The sequence below is a fragment of the Carassius carassius genome, chromosome 38, assembly GCF_963082965.1.
Source record: "Carassius carassius chromosome 38, fCarCar2.1, whole genome shotgun sequence".
Taxonomy (NCBI): domain Eukaryota; kingdom Metazoa; phylum Chordata; class Actinopteri; order Cypriniformes; family Cyprinidae; genus Carassius; species Carassius carassius.
The window spans coordinates 24,049,644-24,070,252 of NC_081792.1; the positions used below are offsets into that span (position 1 = coordinate 24,049,644).

The 20,609-nt window shown below is 34.9% G+C and overlaps 1 protein-coding gene across 1 annotated transcript in view; it reads right to left on the reverse strand.

Annotated features, from left to right (window-relative positions):
- Positions 1–20,166, reverse strand: part of LOC132119203 (collagen alpha-1(VI) chain-like) — a 29,247-nt gene extending 9,081 nt beyond the window's left edge. The window contains 25 exon segments of the mRNA XM_059528996.1: positions 4,923–4,985; positions 5,641–5,676; positions 5,757–5,807; positions 5,903–5,965; positions 6,070–6,132; positions 8,747–8,809; positions 9,518–9,580; positions 9,723–9,758; positions 9,898–9,951; positions 10,140–10,202; positions 10,809–10,871; positions 12,318–12,371; positions 13,612–13,656; positions 13,743–13,769; positions 13,917–13,943; positions 14,051–14,095; positions 15,277–15,330; positions 15,493–15,537; positions 15,625–15,645; positions 15,744–15,764; positions 17,040–17,153; positions 17,486–17,645; positions 17,762–17,962; positions 18,591–18,720; positions 19,927–20,166. Of these exon segments, the coding sequence (XP_059384979.1) occupies positions 4,923–4,985; positions 5,641–5,676; positions 5,757–5,807; positions 5,903–5,965; positions 6,070–6,132; positions 8,747–8,809; positions 9,518–9,580; positions 9,723–9,758; positions 9,898–9,951; positions 10,140–10,202; positions 10,809–10,871; positions 12,318–12,371; positions 13,612–13,656; positions 13,743–13,769; positions 13,917–13,943; positions 14,051–14,095; positions 15,277–15,330; positions 15,493–15,537; positions 15,625–15,645; positions 15,744–15,764; positions 17,040–17,153; positions 17,486–17,645; positions 17,762–17,962; positions 18,591–18,720; positions 19,927–20,014 (1,650 nt within the window). The 5' untranslated portion in view covers positions 20,015–20,166.
- Between the last annotated feature and the right edge of the window lie 443 nt (positions 20,167–20,609).

Sequence of the window (20,609 nt, forward strand, 5' to 3'; positions counted from 1 at the left end):
TGGCTCTATTTATCAACAAAACAAACATACAAACTAGCAGGTGGGTGTTCTGGTTGTTGATATCATGTTTAATTGATTATAAAAGTATTTTTAAAAACATGTTGATGAGTTGCACCCTAAGCACAAGAAGAGGTAATAGTGAGCAAAAACTACTAATAACAGATTTCTTCATAAACAGAGAGATCAGCTGTGTGTAATGTTTGAACATCTGAGACACATATGCTGCAAAATGTTAAGATAACATGTAAATATTGCATTTGAATAATAAAGGCCTTTTATAGCCCATACATTCATGTGTGTGTTCAGTCAGTTCAGTTCAGTTCAGCAGTTTAAGGTAACTCCAAATCATTGTTCAGCATGTTAAATTGTTCTTTCTTTTACATTACTGTGGATGTTATTCCCTCCAAACCTGATGTTTATTCTGAAGAGACCCTAGCCAGTCTTTAAGATTCAGTTGTAAAACGTTAATTTATACCCTCTGCAATTCTGCTAATGATTTATTTTGGAATTATAGTCAGTTTGCTTCTTTTTGATCCTAGCACAACCAAATGCATGTTTGCATTTGCAATAATCGACAATTAGGATTTTTGTCATAATCGTGCAGCCCTATTAGCATATATTTTTATAATCCTACTGCTAAAAATACCTGGGATTTTCCCAAAATAACCAATAAGGAAATTATAATTAGACTTTCATAATGATTACATAATTACTGTAGTTATTATGTTCTGAACATCACATCCTTTCTTTCTCCCTCAGATGTAATTTATCAAGAGGTTGAATAAAAATTAAGAGCTCTTGTTAATTTAGAAAAATACCTCAATTTAGCATTGACAGTTAGCATCAGCTAACATTATTGACTTATTTTCAGCATTGCTAGTTGATCCAGATACATAGTAACATGTTTGTGCTGACAATATGGCTAAATGCATAGCATTTTAGTAAAACTGCTAACATTACAGCAGCGGGGAAGATTAACGTGCATGAGTTATTTTATTTATCTGTGTTATGCTATCTATTTTTATCTTTTATCTGTGTTTTTTGACCTAAAACATAGAGACTCTGTCAGATTTTGTCTGCATTCAAGCATTTCAGTGGGCTAAAACAGATCACCCTTTACAGCAAATTTAGTTCGCAAACATCTGACAGCTTTGACCTAAATATGATTTTCCGTTACAACAATTAACCCTAAAATTCGACATCAGTAATTTACAGCATCAGATGCGCGGGCGCTCACAAGATCTCCCGGTTCTTACTTGGGATTGGGAATTCAGTAACAGATAACTGGAGACTAGCACTAAACGGATCATTTGAATCAGTGAGTTGTCTGCTCAAGAACAGCTGCAATCGGATCATTCCAATTGGCCAATGAATCTTTAGTGGGATTTGCGAACCGATTTAATGGTTCATTGAAAAGAATCAGTTCGTTCATGAATCAGAAGCCACTTCTGCATCTCAGAGCATGTGATATATTATCAGGAGTAACAATACGTTTTATGAAATGTAGTGAAGTAAAAAGTATGATCTTATACTTTAGAATGTAGTGAAGTAAAAGTACAAGTTACTCAAAATAAAACTATTCCAGTAAAGTACAGATACTTAATTTATAATTAAGTATCTGTACTTTTGGATAAAAGCGTCTTTATCTTTTTTTTTTTTTTTTTTGGATAAAAGCATCTTTATCTTTGGAAAAAGATGCTTTTATCCAAAGCAACTTACAATGCATTCAAGCTAACAATTTTTTCCTAACATGTGTTCCCTGGGATTCGAACTCCAAACCTTGTGCTTGCTGATGCAATGCTCTACCACTTGAGCTATAGGAACACGGACACTTGAAAAATTTACTTAAGTAGCCTGAAGTAAAACTACTTCATTACTGTGCACCATTGTTCCTGTGATGGCAAAGCTGGATTTTTACATGATCCTTCAGAAATCATTCTCATATGGCAAACAAACTTTTGTGGAATCCATGATACATGTTTGCAAGGATTCTTTCAACAAAAGTTCAAAAGAATACATTGTTTCCTTTTTTTGGCCAATTGCTTAGTCCGAACAAGTTCAATAGCACGAGTTTAATTAGACATACGAAAACAGCATAAGAAACAGCAACAGCCTTAGCAAACAGACAATATCAGAAGTCTGCAGAAAGGCTATATTGTATGTCTTTAATAGAAAGATCACCATGTGTAAATGGTTTACACACATCTGCTGCAAAATGTGTGTGGCATGTAAACATAAAGGCCTTTATGAAGCCCAAACATCTGGTGTGTGAATTCTATCAATTCTCAACAAACAAACAAAAAACGAACTAACTATCACTCTTTTCATGTGAGAAAGCGATCATTTTAAAATTAGAACATCATTTCTAAAGAAAGCCTTGAAACCATGAAAAAGCCAAGAGCTGTAAAACAATTCTTCTACATATGCATGTCTCCACCACTACCTTGAAATTTTTGGTTTTGCATGGACAAAGACAAACACAGTCTGAAGCAGTCTGGGCATCAGAACAGCAAAAATCAACTCCAGATGACCGAAGATGAAAGACTGCGAGCATATGTAGTAATTGCCATTGTGTCTGCTTGTACAACCACAATGAAGTGACGTAAAAATGAAACATGAGCTCAGCGCTTTGATATGTGTGATGTTTACAGCGACATTCACCTCGCCACTCAAGGTCATTTTTTATCACAGGATATATTACAATGTCGTTCTTTTTTTTACTTGGAAATTCAAAAAGAATATAATAAAAGCAATATAAACATATAAACTCAATATTAATTTAATTTTAACAATACTGACATATTTCTACCATCACACAGTATAGCATCACACTGCCCAGTCCTATAATAGATATGCTCCAGATGTAAGGAAGTGACATAATGAACAGTATGGTGGGACATTACAAAGTCTGCAGTCTTTTCTTAGTCCTGTTGCACAATTTATTCCATTGGGATCTAAGTTTGGGTTCTTGGCTTACAAAACAAACTGCTCAACATCTACCTGCTGATTAGATCAAATGAAAAGCACTGAAGCGTTGTCTAAGATGAAAATGCTGTTATCTTAATCCTGCAGATGTGCAAAATGGCCTGATCAAAGCACTGAACATGTGAGCCGTTTTGTCAAAAATTTGCACTGCAGAAGTGCACAGCTAGACAGGAGAAACAACAATATTAGCCGTCATAACTGTGGTCAGTTCCCTGTCAAATCTCCACAGACTTCCATCTCCTGGTGGGAATAAGCCTAAATGACGAATGCACGGGATCAAACTCTTTGTTTTCAGGCTACTAGTGGTATTTTTGACCACCCCAGATGGATGGGGAAGTTTATTTTGGCATGAATCAGAAAATTTCCACTTGTAAACACAGACAGGGCAGAGAATGATTGCTTCTTTGAGATGTTTGTTCTTATTTGTGGGAAAAAGACAGCCAGAGATAAGGCTTAAGTACAATGCAACTGTCTCATCTGCTTTATTATAGATAAATCAAATACTATGTACTAGCATGCACCACAAATAAACCTAAAAATGTAACAATTGGAAATTGCATTCTCTCAAAAGGAAGAGATGTTAATGCAGTGGCTAAATCAAGCATAGCACTAATGCCTCCACTGCAACAAATGTCCTATTAGCTGTTCTAAAACAACATATCGAAACTTCACCGGATAGCAGGAAGTTCATTTAATGGACCAAATACAAAACTCTTTATCACAACTTCCACCATCTAAAACCAATCATCTGCCCAAAAAAGAGCCCTGTGTCCAAACGTGTGACTCTTTTGCAGCACATGTTGTTTTGTGAGAGTGCTGGAGATCCATCTGTTGAACTGAATGTGTGTGGGGGCTGTTACAAAATGTAAACCAGCTGAGGAGTCTGGCTTTAAAAAAAAAAGTGTTAAACATGAACTTCCAGTGAATTTCTGCTCTCAAGCAATCTTGTTTTTCCATCCAGTTGGAATAATCACAGGTCTCTTAAAAAAATTCTTTATTAATGCATGCATTCAAGAATGATGAAGTTGTTTACCCTGTGTAAGTTAACTGAAAAAAACTTCTGATGAAATGTAACAAAATAAGGCAAAATAATGTATCTTAAGAAGTCCTTTCTAGCTGTTTGAAACTAAGTTGAATAAAAACATAGCCTTAAAAAAATTAGGAAATTAAACTTCCTTGAATCCATGACAAGAAATACACAGCTGCCTGAACTCAACACTGAAGACGGCAACCAAAACTCTAAGAGAAGCTCAGTTGATTACAGTACTTTAGATATTGCTTAACTTGTATTGAACCTACACCAATTCTTTAGAAGAGAAGTTATTTATTCAAATGTATGAAAAACAGGTCAAGATGGAAGAAAGACAGGAGAAAAGTGATAAGCAAGCTACGGAAAACTTGGACTACGAGACGAAGAGATGAAATGTGGCCCTGGACCAACAAAACCATTTTAAGTGTCAATTTATCGAAATTGAGATTTATGCATTATCTGAAAGCTGAATAAATAATATTTCCATTGATGTATGGTTTATTAGGATCGGACAATATTTGGCCGAGATATAACTATTTAAATATCTGAATCTGAGGGTGCAAAAAAAATCTAAATATTGAGAAAATCGCTTTTGAAGTTGTCCAAATGAATTCTTAGCAATGCATATTACTAATCAAAAATTAAGTTTCGATATATTTACGATAGGAAATTTACAAAATATCTTCATGGAACATGTTCTTTACTTAATATTATAATGATTTCTGGCATAAAAGAAAAATCAATAATTTTGACAAACACAATGTTTTTTTGGCTATTGCTACAAATATACCCCAGCGACTTAAGACTGGTTTCGTGGTCCAGGTTCACAAATGATAAAGAATCTAAGGAGGAAAGAAAGAAACAAAAGTAAACAGTCCTGAGCACAAGTGCATCTAAAACGACTCACATCTCTTCCGGGGTCACCTGGCTCTCCATCATCTCCCTTGGGTCCAGGGGTTCCTTTTCCACCCTTGAAAGTGAGAATTTAAAGAAAGTGTAAGAGAGAAGGAAGATTAGTTAAGAGGAATTGTCTTTGCTGTGTCAGTGTCACTATAAATGTAAATAAATAAATACATAAATAAATATGACAAAATCACAACAGTGTATGTATTTGATGAAGGAAAAAACTACTCAATCACACTCAAAACTATATAATTATAATTAATATAATATTAAGTTGATTGTAAGTTTAAAGTTCCGTGCAAAATATTCAAACATGAAAATATATAACTGTTTTGAAAAAATATTCAAACATGAAAATATATAACTGTTTTGAAAAAATATTCAAACATGAAAATATATAACTGATTTGATTACATCATTCTCAATGATTTATGAGAGTGGGAGGTTTTCAGCAACAGCAACTGTGATTAATGGCTCTCTCTCTCTCTCTCTCTCTCTCTCTCTCTCTCTCTCTCTCTCTCTCTCTGCAGACTGATTTGGCACTTTACTGTAAATATAAGTTTTTTATTGAAATGAGCATATATCATTACTTAAATTAAATGTGTTACTCATTATCAATAAAAATAAGTTTCTCAGTGGAAGCAGTTAATGGGAATTTTACATTTTGAACACTGTTGGGTTGTATTCAAAATGAGATCTTCTGTAGGGTTCAGGATACTTACAGGTGCTCCTGGATCTCCCCTGGGCCCAGGATAACCCTAAAACGACAAATACACACACACACACTTAAACAAGAGTTTCGAGAGAAAAATGTTTAATAAATTGAGAGGTCTTCTACCTGGAAGCCATGGCAACCCTCGGTTCCATTTCCTGGTGGTCCATCTACACCCTAAGCAGGTAAAAAAAAAAAAATATTGTTACATTAATGGACAACTGCCTTTCGTTGGTTAAAACCAGTTCTGAAGATCAACAGGATTAACTCACCCTCTCTCCCATCAGGCCTCTGTCTCCTGGGGCGCCTTTGATTCCTCTGGGCCCTTTAGGTCCCTAAAGCACAGACATGCAACATGGGAAATGTAGATCAGTCATGGATGCAGTAATAGGTCAGGTCAAAAGGTAATCAAGAGTCAAGACTAGTTAACTTTACCCACCTCTGGCCCAGCAGGACCCTCATCGCCACGGTAACCTGGTGCCCCTGTCCTTCCTGGCTCGCCCTGTTGGAAATGGGGGAAAATTATATCCCTGAAGGTATACAAATATATTAGGGATCACTCTGTTGAGGCTGAAAAACACTCTTAAAAAACCACAAACTCTTAAAAAAAACCAAAACCCTTTTAAAAGAAGCCAGCAGGCCAGTGTGACCTCACCATTTTTTTTAATTAAATGTGAAATTATTTAAAATATATATAATTTATTATTTAAAATAAGTATATGAGAAGAAAGAGACCATAAGTGTCAATAAATAAGCATTCCATTGATGTATGGTTTGTTAGGATAGGACTATATTTGGCCGAGATACAACTATTTGAAAATTTGGAAACTGAGGGTGCAACAAAAATAAAAAAATATTGAGAGAATCACCTTTTAAAGTTATCCAAATGAAGTTCTCAGCAATGTATATATTACTAATAAAATAAAATACGTTTTAATTTATTTACAGAAGGAAATTTACTAAATATCTTCATGGAACATGATCTTTACTCCTAATTATTTTTGGCATAAAAGAAAAATCTAAACATTTTTGGCTGTTGCTACAAATATACCTCAGTGACTAAAGACTGGTTTTGTGGCTCAGGGTCACATATATAACATTTATAACTATTTTAAAATGTATTTCTAATTTATTAATTAATATATATTAAACCATTCTAATAATATTACAATATATATAATATACACATTAAATGTATTGATTTAATGTAACATTATTTTACAATAAACTGTAGTGTAAAGGTGGAGGATCAAAGTCAATCAAGAGTCAAAGGTGTGGACACTGAAGACAGAGAGCCATTCATAACAACATGACCACATATTGGAATCATACAGTTCAAATCATACATACCTTAAAAATCAGAGTCATCGACTAAAAATATACTTTTGTTAAATGACTCGCTAATGAAAAAAAAAAAGGTTGGTTTTTAGTATTTACTGCAGCATTACATTTCCAAGAGGGGAATCTTACAAATAGGCGAATTAAATTGTTAGTTCACCCAATAATCAAAATTATGTAATTAATAACCCTCATGGCATGAGGGTGAGTTATTAATTACAAAATTTTGATTATTGGGTGAACTAACTCTTTAAATCAGTTAAAAAGCAGGCTTTGAGAAAGCAGTGGCTCATGAGTTCAGAAGCCCATCCAGATTTCCATCTATTTAAACACTTGGTTCTTTCCCATCCCTACCACTCAAACTCTATTAGAAAATACTTCCGCCAAGACAAAGCCAACAGAAAAATGAGAGCTCACTCAGAGTTACTCAGAGTGAAAATTAAAACTCATGATTCACTGGTAACTTCAAGCACAAAAGTGAGCATTCCTCTGTAGTCTCTAATGAAGATTATGTGAGAGCCCTAAGAGCAGCAGGGCTACAAAAAATGGCTGTTTTTAAGAAACAACAGATGACTTTGAGCACGACAGGAGCCACTGGGCACGCACATGCTCCAAACACTCTCACGTAAGCTAAACAGGAAATTTAGAGCCCTGAGAGGCAACGGAAATTTGTCGGCCTGTTTGCAGTTGGACTGGCCGATTACAAGAGCTGTAGAGAGAAGTCAAGTGCTGACAGAACTAACATGCATAGAGTTCTGTGGTGCAGCTGGTGATGTTGTAAGCCTCAAGAGTCCAAGTTCAAAATTGTCAGGTCAGGTCTGGCATGTATAATCACTCCCAATGTCCTTTCTAAAGCTACTCAATGGCTAAAAACTAGCCAAACCCTTTGATTGAGACAATAATTTTTTAACGCATTATGCACATATCGTCTATGTAAAAAAAAAATTAAAAAAAGTTCTAGATGGTGTCATGAAACTATAGAGGGTGCAGGCCGATCTAACTCAATCTGATATAATAATGTCATTATACGCATGGCGTATCCAACTGGTGTTTGTTGCATCAGCATCCAATGGGCTTGCTGCTCAACATTCAAATACTTGTCCAGTGTCTGCCATAGCAGTTTGGAGCGCGCTTCAGAAACCCTCTACCTTGCCCAGCTCCACCTGTATAGATCTGCTATGCATAATCTCACGTATGTTTTATGTGCTGAAGCAGTATTTCTTACATGCTCACAGCAGCAAGTTTAAGTACTTGCTCTTCTGCAGCAGCAGCGTAGAACATTAACCTTGCAAAGTATATTACCATACTAATCTTTCTGAGAGTTGTCATGACAGAACTATAAATACATACATATTAAACAATCTAAAACAATCACCAGTGCTTTTCTATGTGAAATTATCTATGTATTTATGTTATTAGGGCCTGGCTGGAAGAACTTACAGCCTAAATCAGTTTCAGACACTCAGTCAACGAAAACAATGTTTTTTTCTCAGCTTTTTTCACCAATGGAGTTTTGGTTCCTTGCCACTGCCGTCTTTGGCTTGCTTAGTTGGGGACGCTTCACTGATTGCACAGACACTATTGGAAGAAAGCTGACCTGGATGATGGCATCACTGAATCATCAATGAACTGACTTTAGCTGGGAAAATTACTCTTTGGTTTTTTCCTCTTGCATTACTGACAAACTATCTTCCTGCTTGACACAGTCAATTTTGTATAAAGCGCTATATAAATAAAGGTGATAACTTGACTTATAATGGTTTTCTTCACTCACTCACCGGCTCTCCGTTTGGCCCTGCTGATCCCTCACGTCCTTGTTCACCCCGGGGCCCAGGTTCACCCTGCCAGAGTTAAAAGTCCACATTCACTTCACTTATCATTCTTTCAAAACGTAATTTTTTTTCTTGGGTGCATAAACACCAAAGGCTTAAAGGTGGGGGTATGCAAGTATTTTTCAAAAACACTGAGTCAGGCCTAGTACCAAGTAAGATATGTTTAATAAAGCAGATAATAATACAGCAGATTCCGCCATAATCGTTGCCTGGGTTGTGTACATATGTTTGGGGCGGAGCTATCAAAATAGGGGCGAGACCCTTTTGGGGTAGGGGCGTGTTTGTTTTGGTGATTTGAAATATCAACACTGACTACCAGAATTCACAACCTAAAATTTCTAAAGCATAGAAATCTTTGACATAAAACTATGAGTTTGTATCTCATAATTTCACCCTTTTTATGTCATAAGGAATTTACAGAGTTAATGAGTTTCAGACACTCAGTCGACCCTACAGCCTAAAATAATGTCATCTTTTACTACACAGGTTGTAAGATATTTCTGTCAAGGAGGAAAATTTGTTCACATGTTTTTAAATATTAAAATGCATCTGTTGAACTGTATCTGACGCTCAAGTCCACAAAATAACTTATTATAAATGGCTTGAGAATGTCATTTTAAATCATTTCAAGTTTACTTTAAATTATTAGCAGGGTTTTACCATTGTGTTTGGAAGGGATGTATTATGGGATATTTTCTAAATGTGACATATACTCACAGGGTCGCCTCTGGGCCCTCTGTTACCACGGGAACCTTGTTCACCTTTCTCACCAGGTATGCCCTGTAATAGAAAAACACATCCGTTCAGATCGCTTACATATATAAAAAATGCAAAAAAGACCCACATCTGCAAACAGCATGAAACACAACCATTCACATGTCAAGCTACTATAATACAAAAGTAAATAAAAATGCTTGGTTACTCTTTCTCCTCTTGGGCCATCTGGTCCTGGTGATCCCTAAAAAGAACAAAGAAACTGTTAGAATATACTAAAAGCAGGTCTGTCACACATTACTTGATTGCATGTTTAGAATCCAAGTCTTAAAAAAAAAGTAAAATAAATAAATAAATAATAAAAAAAGAGTAAGAACACTTACATCATCTCCTCTCTCCCCTTTATCACCATTGGCGCCACGAGGACCCCTTTCTCCCTGAAACAACAAATAATTGGATTGCAGATAAGCCAATGTCCTTTAAAACGAGTTATGATGTAAAATCCCATAAAGTCAAACAACAGCATTAGTAAATTATAACTAACCATTGTCAAAGGTTATGTTACATTTACTAGCCAAATAAATGTGGTGAAATAAAACTATATTAAATGCAAGATCCTCTGTACCTTTGTTCCTGGAGTCCCATAGTTCCCAGGTCTTCCTGGTTCACCATCTCTGCCAGGATCTCCCTGAAATCAAACCCAGAAGATATGTTTCTAAAGATGTTTTACCGCTTGAAATGACTCATAATAAGGTTATCACAAATTAAATCGCATTAAGACAACATTCGAGTTTCTCACAAGTCTCAGACGTTTTTCTGAGAAAATGTCTATGTCTCAAATTGATTTGCCAAAATAAAGCCAGCAATCCAAAATCAGAGATCTTGGTATAAACTTTTAATTAATGAATAAATAAATTGTTGTAAATAAAAAAGGACAGATTTCTTTTTTTGAGCAAGGATGCATAAAATGTATCAAAAGTGATTTTGTATTTCACAAGATTTCCATATAAAATTAAAGTCTTGAAAAAACTCTTGAAAAAAAATCTATAACTGTTTCGACAAAAATATTAAGTAGCACAACTGTTTTCAACATTGATAATGATAAGAAATGTTTCCTGAGGACCAAGTCAGCATACCATCACAATAATAAATTACATTTTTATTTATTTATTTATTTTTGATCAAATAAATGCACCCTTGATGAGAATAAGAGACAAAGAGCTCTTGTTGATGTCCGATCTTGATTTCTAACTTAATCTAAATTTAAAATCAACCTTTCATTCTTATCCCTTACTCTTTCTCCTTTGGATCCATATGGGCCGGGATCTCCTTTAGGACCTGAATCTCCTTGCAAGCCCTACCAGATGAAATAAAAAATTCTTTATGAATAAAGGAGAAAAACACACAACCAAATATACTACTTTTCTATTAACATATTCTTTACACTACAGAATCTAAACAAAGTACAAACACCGTGCAGAGTTGTGAGAGCAGCTTGGATGTCAAATTTGGTAAATGTTTAGCTGCTTGTGAGGCAAACATCCCACATCCTGGTCTCCAGATGCAGGCTGTGTAGAAACAGCTGCTCATAAAACTGACTGACAAAATGCTCAGCCTATGAGCATTGCTTAAAGGGCTGGGAACATCCACAGTCCTAGTGAAGTGATGTTTTATTGGTTAATGAGCCAAGTTCTCAGCTAATAAGATTCTGATATCTAAACTTGTAGAACTACAGTATAACTTAATCTATAAATCTCAAATCATACTGGATCAACAGAAGCTCAAATGCATCTGGATCAAAGTAGTATGAACATGTGAACATGTAAACATGCACTCAGCTGATAGACAGTCATGGGAGCCAATGAACACGCAAAAGTACCCTGTAAACACTTAATGTAAGTCAGTACAAGTATAAAATCTGCAAGTAATTTCATACTATATATATATATATTTATATATAATTTCATCCTATAAGTATATGCACAAAAAGAACATCTGGCGAACAAATAGGATTTATATAAATATATTTTTTGCACTCTAACCTGTTAGCATGTAAATAAATATACATATACACAGTGTTATCCCCTACCTAGTGTCCTTGCCAAAATATATGGAGTTTTCATTGTTTTATTATGCATGACCTCATCTGCATAATCTCCTCATGCATGTTGTCATGCACACATGTGATACTAATGCATTTAATGATACAAGAAACTAGAAATATAAGAGATAATATGGATTGTAAATGCTGTTTTGCTAAAAAATAAACTTTTTTCCCTCAGTAAAAATACCTAAACATCCTTTAAACAAGATACTGTAACTTTAAATGCATAAAATATCAATACTTGTTTTCTGTAAATCTTGAATATGTAGAATATGAATATGCAGAATCTAGATTATTATTCTCACACCTTTGAGGAATTGGAAATAAAAAATTTTTTAACTGGTTTAATGAAAAATTATAAACCTAACGTAACCTATGCAATTTTGTTTTCCTGGTATTTTTTTAATAAAATATATTTTTTCGATATTTTAGCTCCAAATAAAATAACACAACCCAATTTTTTCGGAAACTCAGAATGTGATGCAGATGGTCAATGAGAAGTCTTTTGAAATCCTCCATTATCATGCTCATTAAAAACACGCATATAATATATGTTTAGAATATTAAAATGAATATATAGCTTGATCATGACTACCTCTGATTTAATTATGGCTTATCCATGGCTAAAAAAGTGCAGATGATGCACTCTTTTTTCCCTTTAAAAATGACATATTTTTTACAGATAATAGTTGTACTTACATTTGGCCCTGGTGACCCTTTGCAGCCTGGAAGGCCTGAGAATCCTGGCTCACCCTATGAAATATAATTCAAAAACACACAAAACATAAACACTCTTCTTCATTGTGGGAGTCAAACACCCTGAACTGAATGTATAACCTCAAAGGTGACACCATGCAAAGAAAGAGTGAAGAAATAAAGTACTAAGAAAAGACATTACAAATCAAGTTTGCATGCAGTGGAGAACGAAAATAACAACAGAAAGTTGTACATCACACTGAGTTTTACTGTGAACTCAGCTGTATCATGAACGGATGGGGGAGTGAAGTCAAGAGACAGTGACTTGTTGAGGGGAAAATGCCTTGGAAAGAGTTACAGTACAATGCTGAGAGCTAATCGAGGAGCAAATCGACTCAAGGATGAAGAATGGTGAAGTCAAGGGTCAGAGACACAAGACTAGGCTGTTTTCCCAAAGGGCAGACACACTTAAGAGGAGACAGAAATAGAAGCAGTAGTGTCAGCAAATAAGAGAGATGGCCATGCAATGTTTTTGGTATCTAATGTTCACATACTGTTAACCTGAAATCTGACACAGGATGCCAGAGAAAGCAGCACAGGAAGATGAGAGAGAAATAACGTCAAAGCTAACAGCAGAGTGTTATTTGTCAATATTCAATTCATTTATTCATCCTCATGTAATTTCATACTGGTTTGAAGCATAAAATGAGTTATTTTGCAGAACATTCACACTTCTTTTCGTGCACTGTGAAAGTGAAAGGGGATGCAGCGCTGTCAAAAAAGCAAATAAAAGACGAACCATACAATTTGTGCACTATATTCCAAATCTCCTAAGGCCATTTGATAGCGTTGTATGAAGAACAAACCAAAATGTAAGAATTACTAAAAATCCTTGAACCATCATTTACATTTATACATTTATAATTTTTCACAAATTTCCATTTTCCGTCATCCCACTTGTTGAGGTCATGAACACAAAAAAAAATTGGAAAAATATGGAAGGTCTGAAAACTATCAGAAGGGTTTCTGGTTGAAATAATCTAATTTTCAGTGTCATCTCTTTAAAATATAGTCATATATGGCATTTTCTTCACACTTATGATCTTTTGAAGTCATTCTTTGACCTTGATGATCCCTGACTCCATTCACTCCTAACATATGGGAAATAGCTGCAAATATTATGCAAAATGTCTCATTTTTGGTTCATGGAAGAAGAACATTTACACAGGTTTGGTCAATTTTTATCTCTTTAAAATGCTGTTTTTGTATCATATAGGAAGAGGACATAAGCACTTACCTTACGTCCATCGAAGCCATCAATACCATGACGACCTTTTTCTCCCTAAAAGTAGGATTGGGATTCAATTCAGCATGATAAACAACATGCAAAACTGAATATTTAAAGAGAGCGCTAATAAATAAGCTCACCTTGAAGCCTTTATGACCTCTGTCACCCTACAGATAAAACACAAGTGTATTTGTGACGTTTTGCAGATCCAGAATGAATTATGAGATAAAATAATCAACTGGAGAATCTTAGAATGTGCTTTAGATAAAAAAAAAGTGTCTGTTGAATCAGTAAGGAAGCTCTTTCTCTTTTACCTTTTCACCTTTTATTCCTTGGTCTCCCTGGAAGGAAAGGAAAATAGTATGGATTATCGCTTCGGCAAGAGCGCACAAATTAACTGTAATATAAACAGAACGTAAACATTTGTGAGAGAGAGTGGAAGAGAGACCTTCATTCCTTGGTAACCGACTGGACCGGGATCACCAGGTTTTCCCTAATAGGAGAAGGAAAGAAACATTAGATAGAATGGCAAAAAGAATTTAGCTGGATATGGTAGTGCTATTAATAATTAATGCAGAGATATTTGCTAATATGGCTGCCCTGAAACGTATAGTGACAATATCAAGAGGGCTTAAGTGAGGATAAACAAGGATAAAGCCAGATTAAAGTCTGAGATTGTATCTTTAACCAAAATATTTCTATATACAGGGCTTTATGGGGTCAACTGTATGCTGTGATCATTGTTATAGTATGTCTACACAATCAGCGTTTGCTGTCAAATAATAAAATAGCTGGCTCAGTCACCATTTGCTGTTTAATATCATAGCTGGATGCTTCCCAGTGTGTGTGCTTCTTTTCTGACACTTCAAAGGAGTACATTTTAGAAGACATCCTTACAAACATAGTAAAACCGTATGCATGTTTCAGACAGGAAGTCCACCGGCAAATTCAGAGAGGAAAAAAAAAACCACATTTGAACAGATCATTGAAATCGTAACAGCTGCAGAAGATGAAGGACCTCGGAGTCAGTTGGGCGTTTTGCTGAGATTGGATTATCAACAAAGAAATCCAGAAAACCTTTTTTGCTAATGCTAAACCTTTAGCATACTGTGTAAAGCCCATTCAAAACAACAGTGACTACAATAACGACATCTATAACGATAACTATATTAGCATCCACTTCAACGCATTATTTTATTCAATTTATTAAAAGTGTGCAGTGCAGTTTTGTCGTCTGCTCTTTAAATGATTGAGCTTTTTAAAGATCATAAGGATTCTAATTGGCTGTCAGTGTTTTGTAAAACCTTTCTAAAAGTGAATTCAAGGATATTTGAACATGTAAATGGGCTTTTAGATGTAAGTTATGACACCTCACTTCTGTTAAATCTGCAAAAATAAACTAGATTCTTTAGTAAATTGTGATTTTTTTCTTATATCTAATCATCTGCCAGCAGAAAATCATAGGTCAAAAAGTTGTGAGCTAAAGCTGAATAATTAAGCTTAAGAGTCTTTTTTAAACCCCTACATTAAATATGAGCAACTTCAGCATTACAATTGATCCCAAGTGTTTTATGAATCACAATGAATGTGGAGGAGCTCAGAAATTTCTGATTTACACCTACAAACACCCACTATCACCTCTGAACAGGAGCGTATCTAAAAGCTGATGCTTACCGGAGGTCCAACATCTCCTTTCTCTCCTGGCATGCCTGGTCTTCCAGACTCTCCCTGTAGAAAAAGAAAAAGGTCAGACCACAGTCATCTGTGCATGCTGAGAGTGAATTAAACATGAATAACATTTCATATGAATAAACAGGTGCTTTCTATGCATATAGAAGAACAAGCAACATCAAGACATAAAAATGGACCAGTCTTTTTTTTAATACTCACTTTATATCCTGGGTCACCAGGTGGTCCTGGAGGGCCTTCAGGGGCCTGTGAAAATATTGCATGAAACATTAAGAAACAGAAAACAGTCATACCAGATCTGTTTGAATGGATTAGACAAGTAACGTTACTTACGTGGCAGTCAATGGAGCAGCACTGAAGAAAAGATTAAGAAGACATAATTAATATCAAAATAAACAAAATAAAAATGAGTATTGCATTAAATGTGCAAAAGCTATGGAAAAGCCACATACCACATCCGTTGTTTCATTTGTCTAGAATAAAAATAAAAAAGGAGGAGGGGGGTGGGAAAATCATTAGACAAAATCTACACACACAATTGTTATTTTTACATTAAATTAAATGTTTTTGTTGTTGTTGGTTGCCACTGTTAGATCACATATCTCACTTCCCTTTATTGATCTGTCTATCACTAGCATATGCTCTGCTGTTTTTAACCAGTTTGAGCCTGTGTCTCTTTCTTCTTTGAGAGATATTATTGGTCAAATGAAACCATCTGCTTGCTGCATGGACATTGTCCCTCCACATTAAAAAAAAAGTGTTTTTGAACGACTGGTCCAAATATTCAAATAATTATAAATAGCAGTCTCACCTCAGGTGTTGTACCACAGAATTTTAAACATGCAATAGTGGAACCAGTGATCAAAACAGCATTGTTCTCACAAAGCGATTTATGATTTCAGACCTATATCAAAACTGCCAACTGCCAGTATTAGAGAAGGTTATATTTATACAATTGCAATCTTTTCTAGATCTACATGAGTTTAAGGAAGTGTTCCAAACTGGTTTTAAATACATTCTGTTATAGCAAGATCTTGATTTCCCGCTCAGATCATTGCCAGGCCTCCCCAATACATTTGCAGATAGTACAGAATTTTGCCACTTGTTTGTTAACAGCAACGTGCAAGCGAGAAAATAGAATGCCAATAGTGGCCTCCTGTTCATTTTAGAATTGATGTTAAGATTTTGGTTTGTTTCTTTGGTAAGTCCAAAGACATTTTTCTGATTTAATACAGTTACGTATTATGTGAAGAGCACATCGTACTAGGCACTTACTTTTTTACTCCTCGAGCAAGGCTGAAAATTTGGGAGGACTGTGCTTTTGCAGTGACAGCCACCAAAACTTTGGATTAATTTGCCTCTCCATATACACTTTCTTCATTTAAATCTAGTCTCAAAACTCATTTCTACTCTTTGGCATTTAACGCAGTATGAGAGCATATTATATTTTGAAAATATTTTGTAAAATGACTGTATAAAAAGAGAGAAATTGTAATATTTTCTTCATGAAAATAAATTACTAATCCCCCAAAACTTTGACTGGTAGTGTAAATAGTTCAAGGTGTACACTATGTTTATGGCATTGTAATCTTTCTTCAAATAAACATTTAATCATGCAATTTCAAGCAAAGTTTCTTAATTATTTTTCTTTAGGCAATCCTAAATGTGTTTGGATCAGCCAACACATAAATCCACAGGAAAATCATGTAAACATGCTTGTTGTGGTGAGTTTGTGTTATGACACTCACAATCATCTCAATGATGGTGTTTATAGTGGTCGATTGCAAGGAGCGGTAGGGGTCTGCAGCGGTGAAGTTCTGTCTGTAGTTTTTATCTGTGGCAATGATAGAGAGTCTGGTGTCCTGAGAAAACAATTGGGAAAAAAAGGGAACAATTACTGCTTGTCCAAATACATTTGCATGAGAAAAAAATGTCTCTTAATCACCAAAACCATCACATTTTGACTTTTGACTCCACATTGCTGCTTATTATAGTCACCCACTTACAAAGGAAGAATATGTCTGATTTATTGCTAAGATGCAGTTTTATACTTTTTACTTGCTACAGTACGTGTTTCAAATAAAACTCAGAAATATCTTTCAAACACACACACTATATATATATTTTAATATTTTAATAGAAAATGTCATGCAACGCACTAAAATCCAAGCAGCATCTGTTATTTGCACGGTACCTCCTGGTCAGGTGAGATGGCCACAGCGAACACTTTGATACCATGTTGATGTGCCTCATTGGTAGCCTCCTGGATCCCACCACATGGCTCCTTGTAGCCAGTCAAAGGGTGACCATCCGTGACCACCACAATGTACTTATTCTGATGATAATGGGAGCCCCTGCAGGCAGATGTATGTGGCTATTTAAACGCAATGTGACATGCAATGGCTATTTGTAAAATATTACATTTTAAAATGCATATGCAGTTTTAAGTAATGCCAAAAAATGTACATACGCTTTGACTAGCTCAGCGATACCCTCCTTGATGGCACAGTCGGTGTACGTTCCTTTGCCAATGTAACTGATTTTATCTATGGCAGCCTTCAGCTCCGAACGCTTTGTTTTCACGTCAACTAACCCCATCACCAGCTCAGTGTCGTCACTGTAGTGCAGCGCTCCAGAGTTCCAAGTCAAAAAACGACTACATGGTTGTGATCTGGCAACAACACAACAGATGTGATCAAATTCGACTTGTAGCAAAGCAATAAAGTAAAAATGTACTCTTTATTAAAGGTGCACTAAAATGTTTTTTGGCACTGACCAGAGTTATTATCATTTACTAACTAAAATGAAACACTGAATAAAGCTGAAATTCATGATAAACATTAAATGCCTTGGTTACCAACTGAAATGAGTTTAAGATGTAGCAGTAAAATGACAGAAAATAAATTCAAACTAGAACTAAAACTAAAATAATAATAAACAAAACCTAAATGGTAATATTAAAAATAATGACAAAATTCCTAAAAAGTCAAATTAAAATACAAACTTAAAATATAAAGATAATTATATATATATGCTAAATGCTAAATAACGCAGGGTTGTCATCTCTTGACAGCACTGAAGAATCACACAAGAAAAAAATAAAATAATATTGTTTGGCCGGGTCATACACTCAATATGGCAGCCTAACAAGGGAGGCTCCTTACATTGAATCGGCATTTTCTCAGATATACATTGTAAACCTTTTACAGCATATTCTAGATATTATAAAAATGGATCAATTTCTTGGTTAAAGTATTTACAATATATCAATCAGAATATGTAATTAAATGATAGCATACATGTCTTGCAGCTGATCGATGAACCGGTTGGTAAATCTCTTGATCTGGTCGATGTAAAAATCTGGAGGTTTGGATCTGAGGGCCACACTTTCAGATGTGTCCAACACAAAGAACAAGTCCACAGGACACTCTGCAGGAAGACAGGAGGAGAATCACAAATTTATTCATTCTTTTTGGGTCTAGTCTATCTGGTTAACGTACATCAGCTCAAAAGCTTCAAATGTGAGTTTGCATGAAAATAGTTTTGTAAACAGTAGCAATACACTCTCATTTTCTTAATGATATATATATATATATATGTATATATATATATATATACATTTTCTGTTTTTACTGACTTTCATTTATCACTTTCTAATCACAGTTAGGAAAAGTATTGAGCTCCCCCTATTGGTTGCTAAGAAAGTAGTTGCTCCGTTAGCAACCTCAGATATTAGAATGACCTGACCTACACCCTGCAGTCACGTGACATTACAGGTCATTTGAAAACAGTATTAAAGTGTATGAGATACTGTATAGAGGTATGTACAGATGTATCCACATGTAAAATATAAAATAAACTGCACCAATGTCATTAAATGTTTACCTTAAAAAAATAATAATAATAAAAAAAAAACTCAAAGTTCATCTCTTTGGAAGAAAATTATATACATACATATATATATATATATATATATATATATATATATATATATATATATATACATACATATATATATATATATATATATATATATATATATATATATATATATATATACACACACACACACACACACATAAAGCACATTATATAAGAGGAATCTATACATGTGGACCAAACCAAAATCATAAGTTGCATCTCAACAAATAACTCACTACACTGATTTCCTTTGCATTGAATCATAATTTTGTTTATGTGTGATGCTTCAAAGCATAATAATATCCTGCATTCACTTTGAAATAACCAGCATCACATCATCATCAGGTATCTCCTGATGAATGGATTGATGAATGGATTGATGGATGTCAATTTGCATTGGATAAACCTTTCTATGATTCCATGACATAACTCGCTACTTCAGTACACAATACCAAATACTATGATTTGAAATACCTCTATACAACTTCTTATAAAGTGTCTATGTTTATTATAACAAAACAGCAAACGTTAAAAGCAATAAAAAAAATCATATAGTGCAGAATGTTGTATGTTATGCATTTAATATCAGTTTAATATAACTTATATTCGACTTTTACGCATAGGGACAGCAGTAACACCGAACAAGCAAAACATATTTTTCCATTACAAATAAGACGATCAATGCAGCATTAACGGAAAAATATTCATAAGTACCTCTGAAAGGCTGTATTTTTTCATCCAGAGCGAAGATTCCTGCCCAAAGTGCACACAGCACGGTCACAATATATCCATTAAGCGCCATAGATCCTGGTGTTAATGCACGTTAACCGTGCACACTAATGTTGAGGGACACAGAACAGAAGGATGGATATCACTGCAGGTTAAATAGAAAAACAGGTTTGGGTGAGATGAAGTAGTGAAGAGTGGCACGGTGGTGTGTCCTCTCAGAGCGCAAAGTAGAATGAAACGCCTTACAGCAGGAGGGAAGAGGAGGAGGAGGAGGAGTCTGGTTCACTCATGACTACTTCATTGCTTCATCTGTGCAGCTGTACACTGATGTTAGGCCCTGAAACACTTCAAAATACGAGGTATATGCATTATCAAGAAGCACTTTGTGAACATTATTATGTTTAATGTGCCAAATGCAGACTACTTCTGATGTTTGAAGACGCTTTTCTGCACAATGACCCCACCATTTTACAAAAAAGTAAGAAAATAACCAAAAAGATGCATTGCATTCTTACAGTATTTCACAACTGCTAAAACACATTTTTTGAAACCTTTAACCATATTCTCAAAACTTTAAACACAAAACCCAGTCTTTAAACTATATTCATAAACCCCTGACTCTTCTGGCAAAATCAAACACTTGCCTCAAAACATAGACACAGCCATTC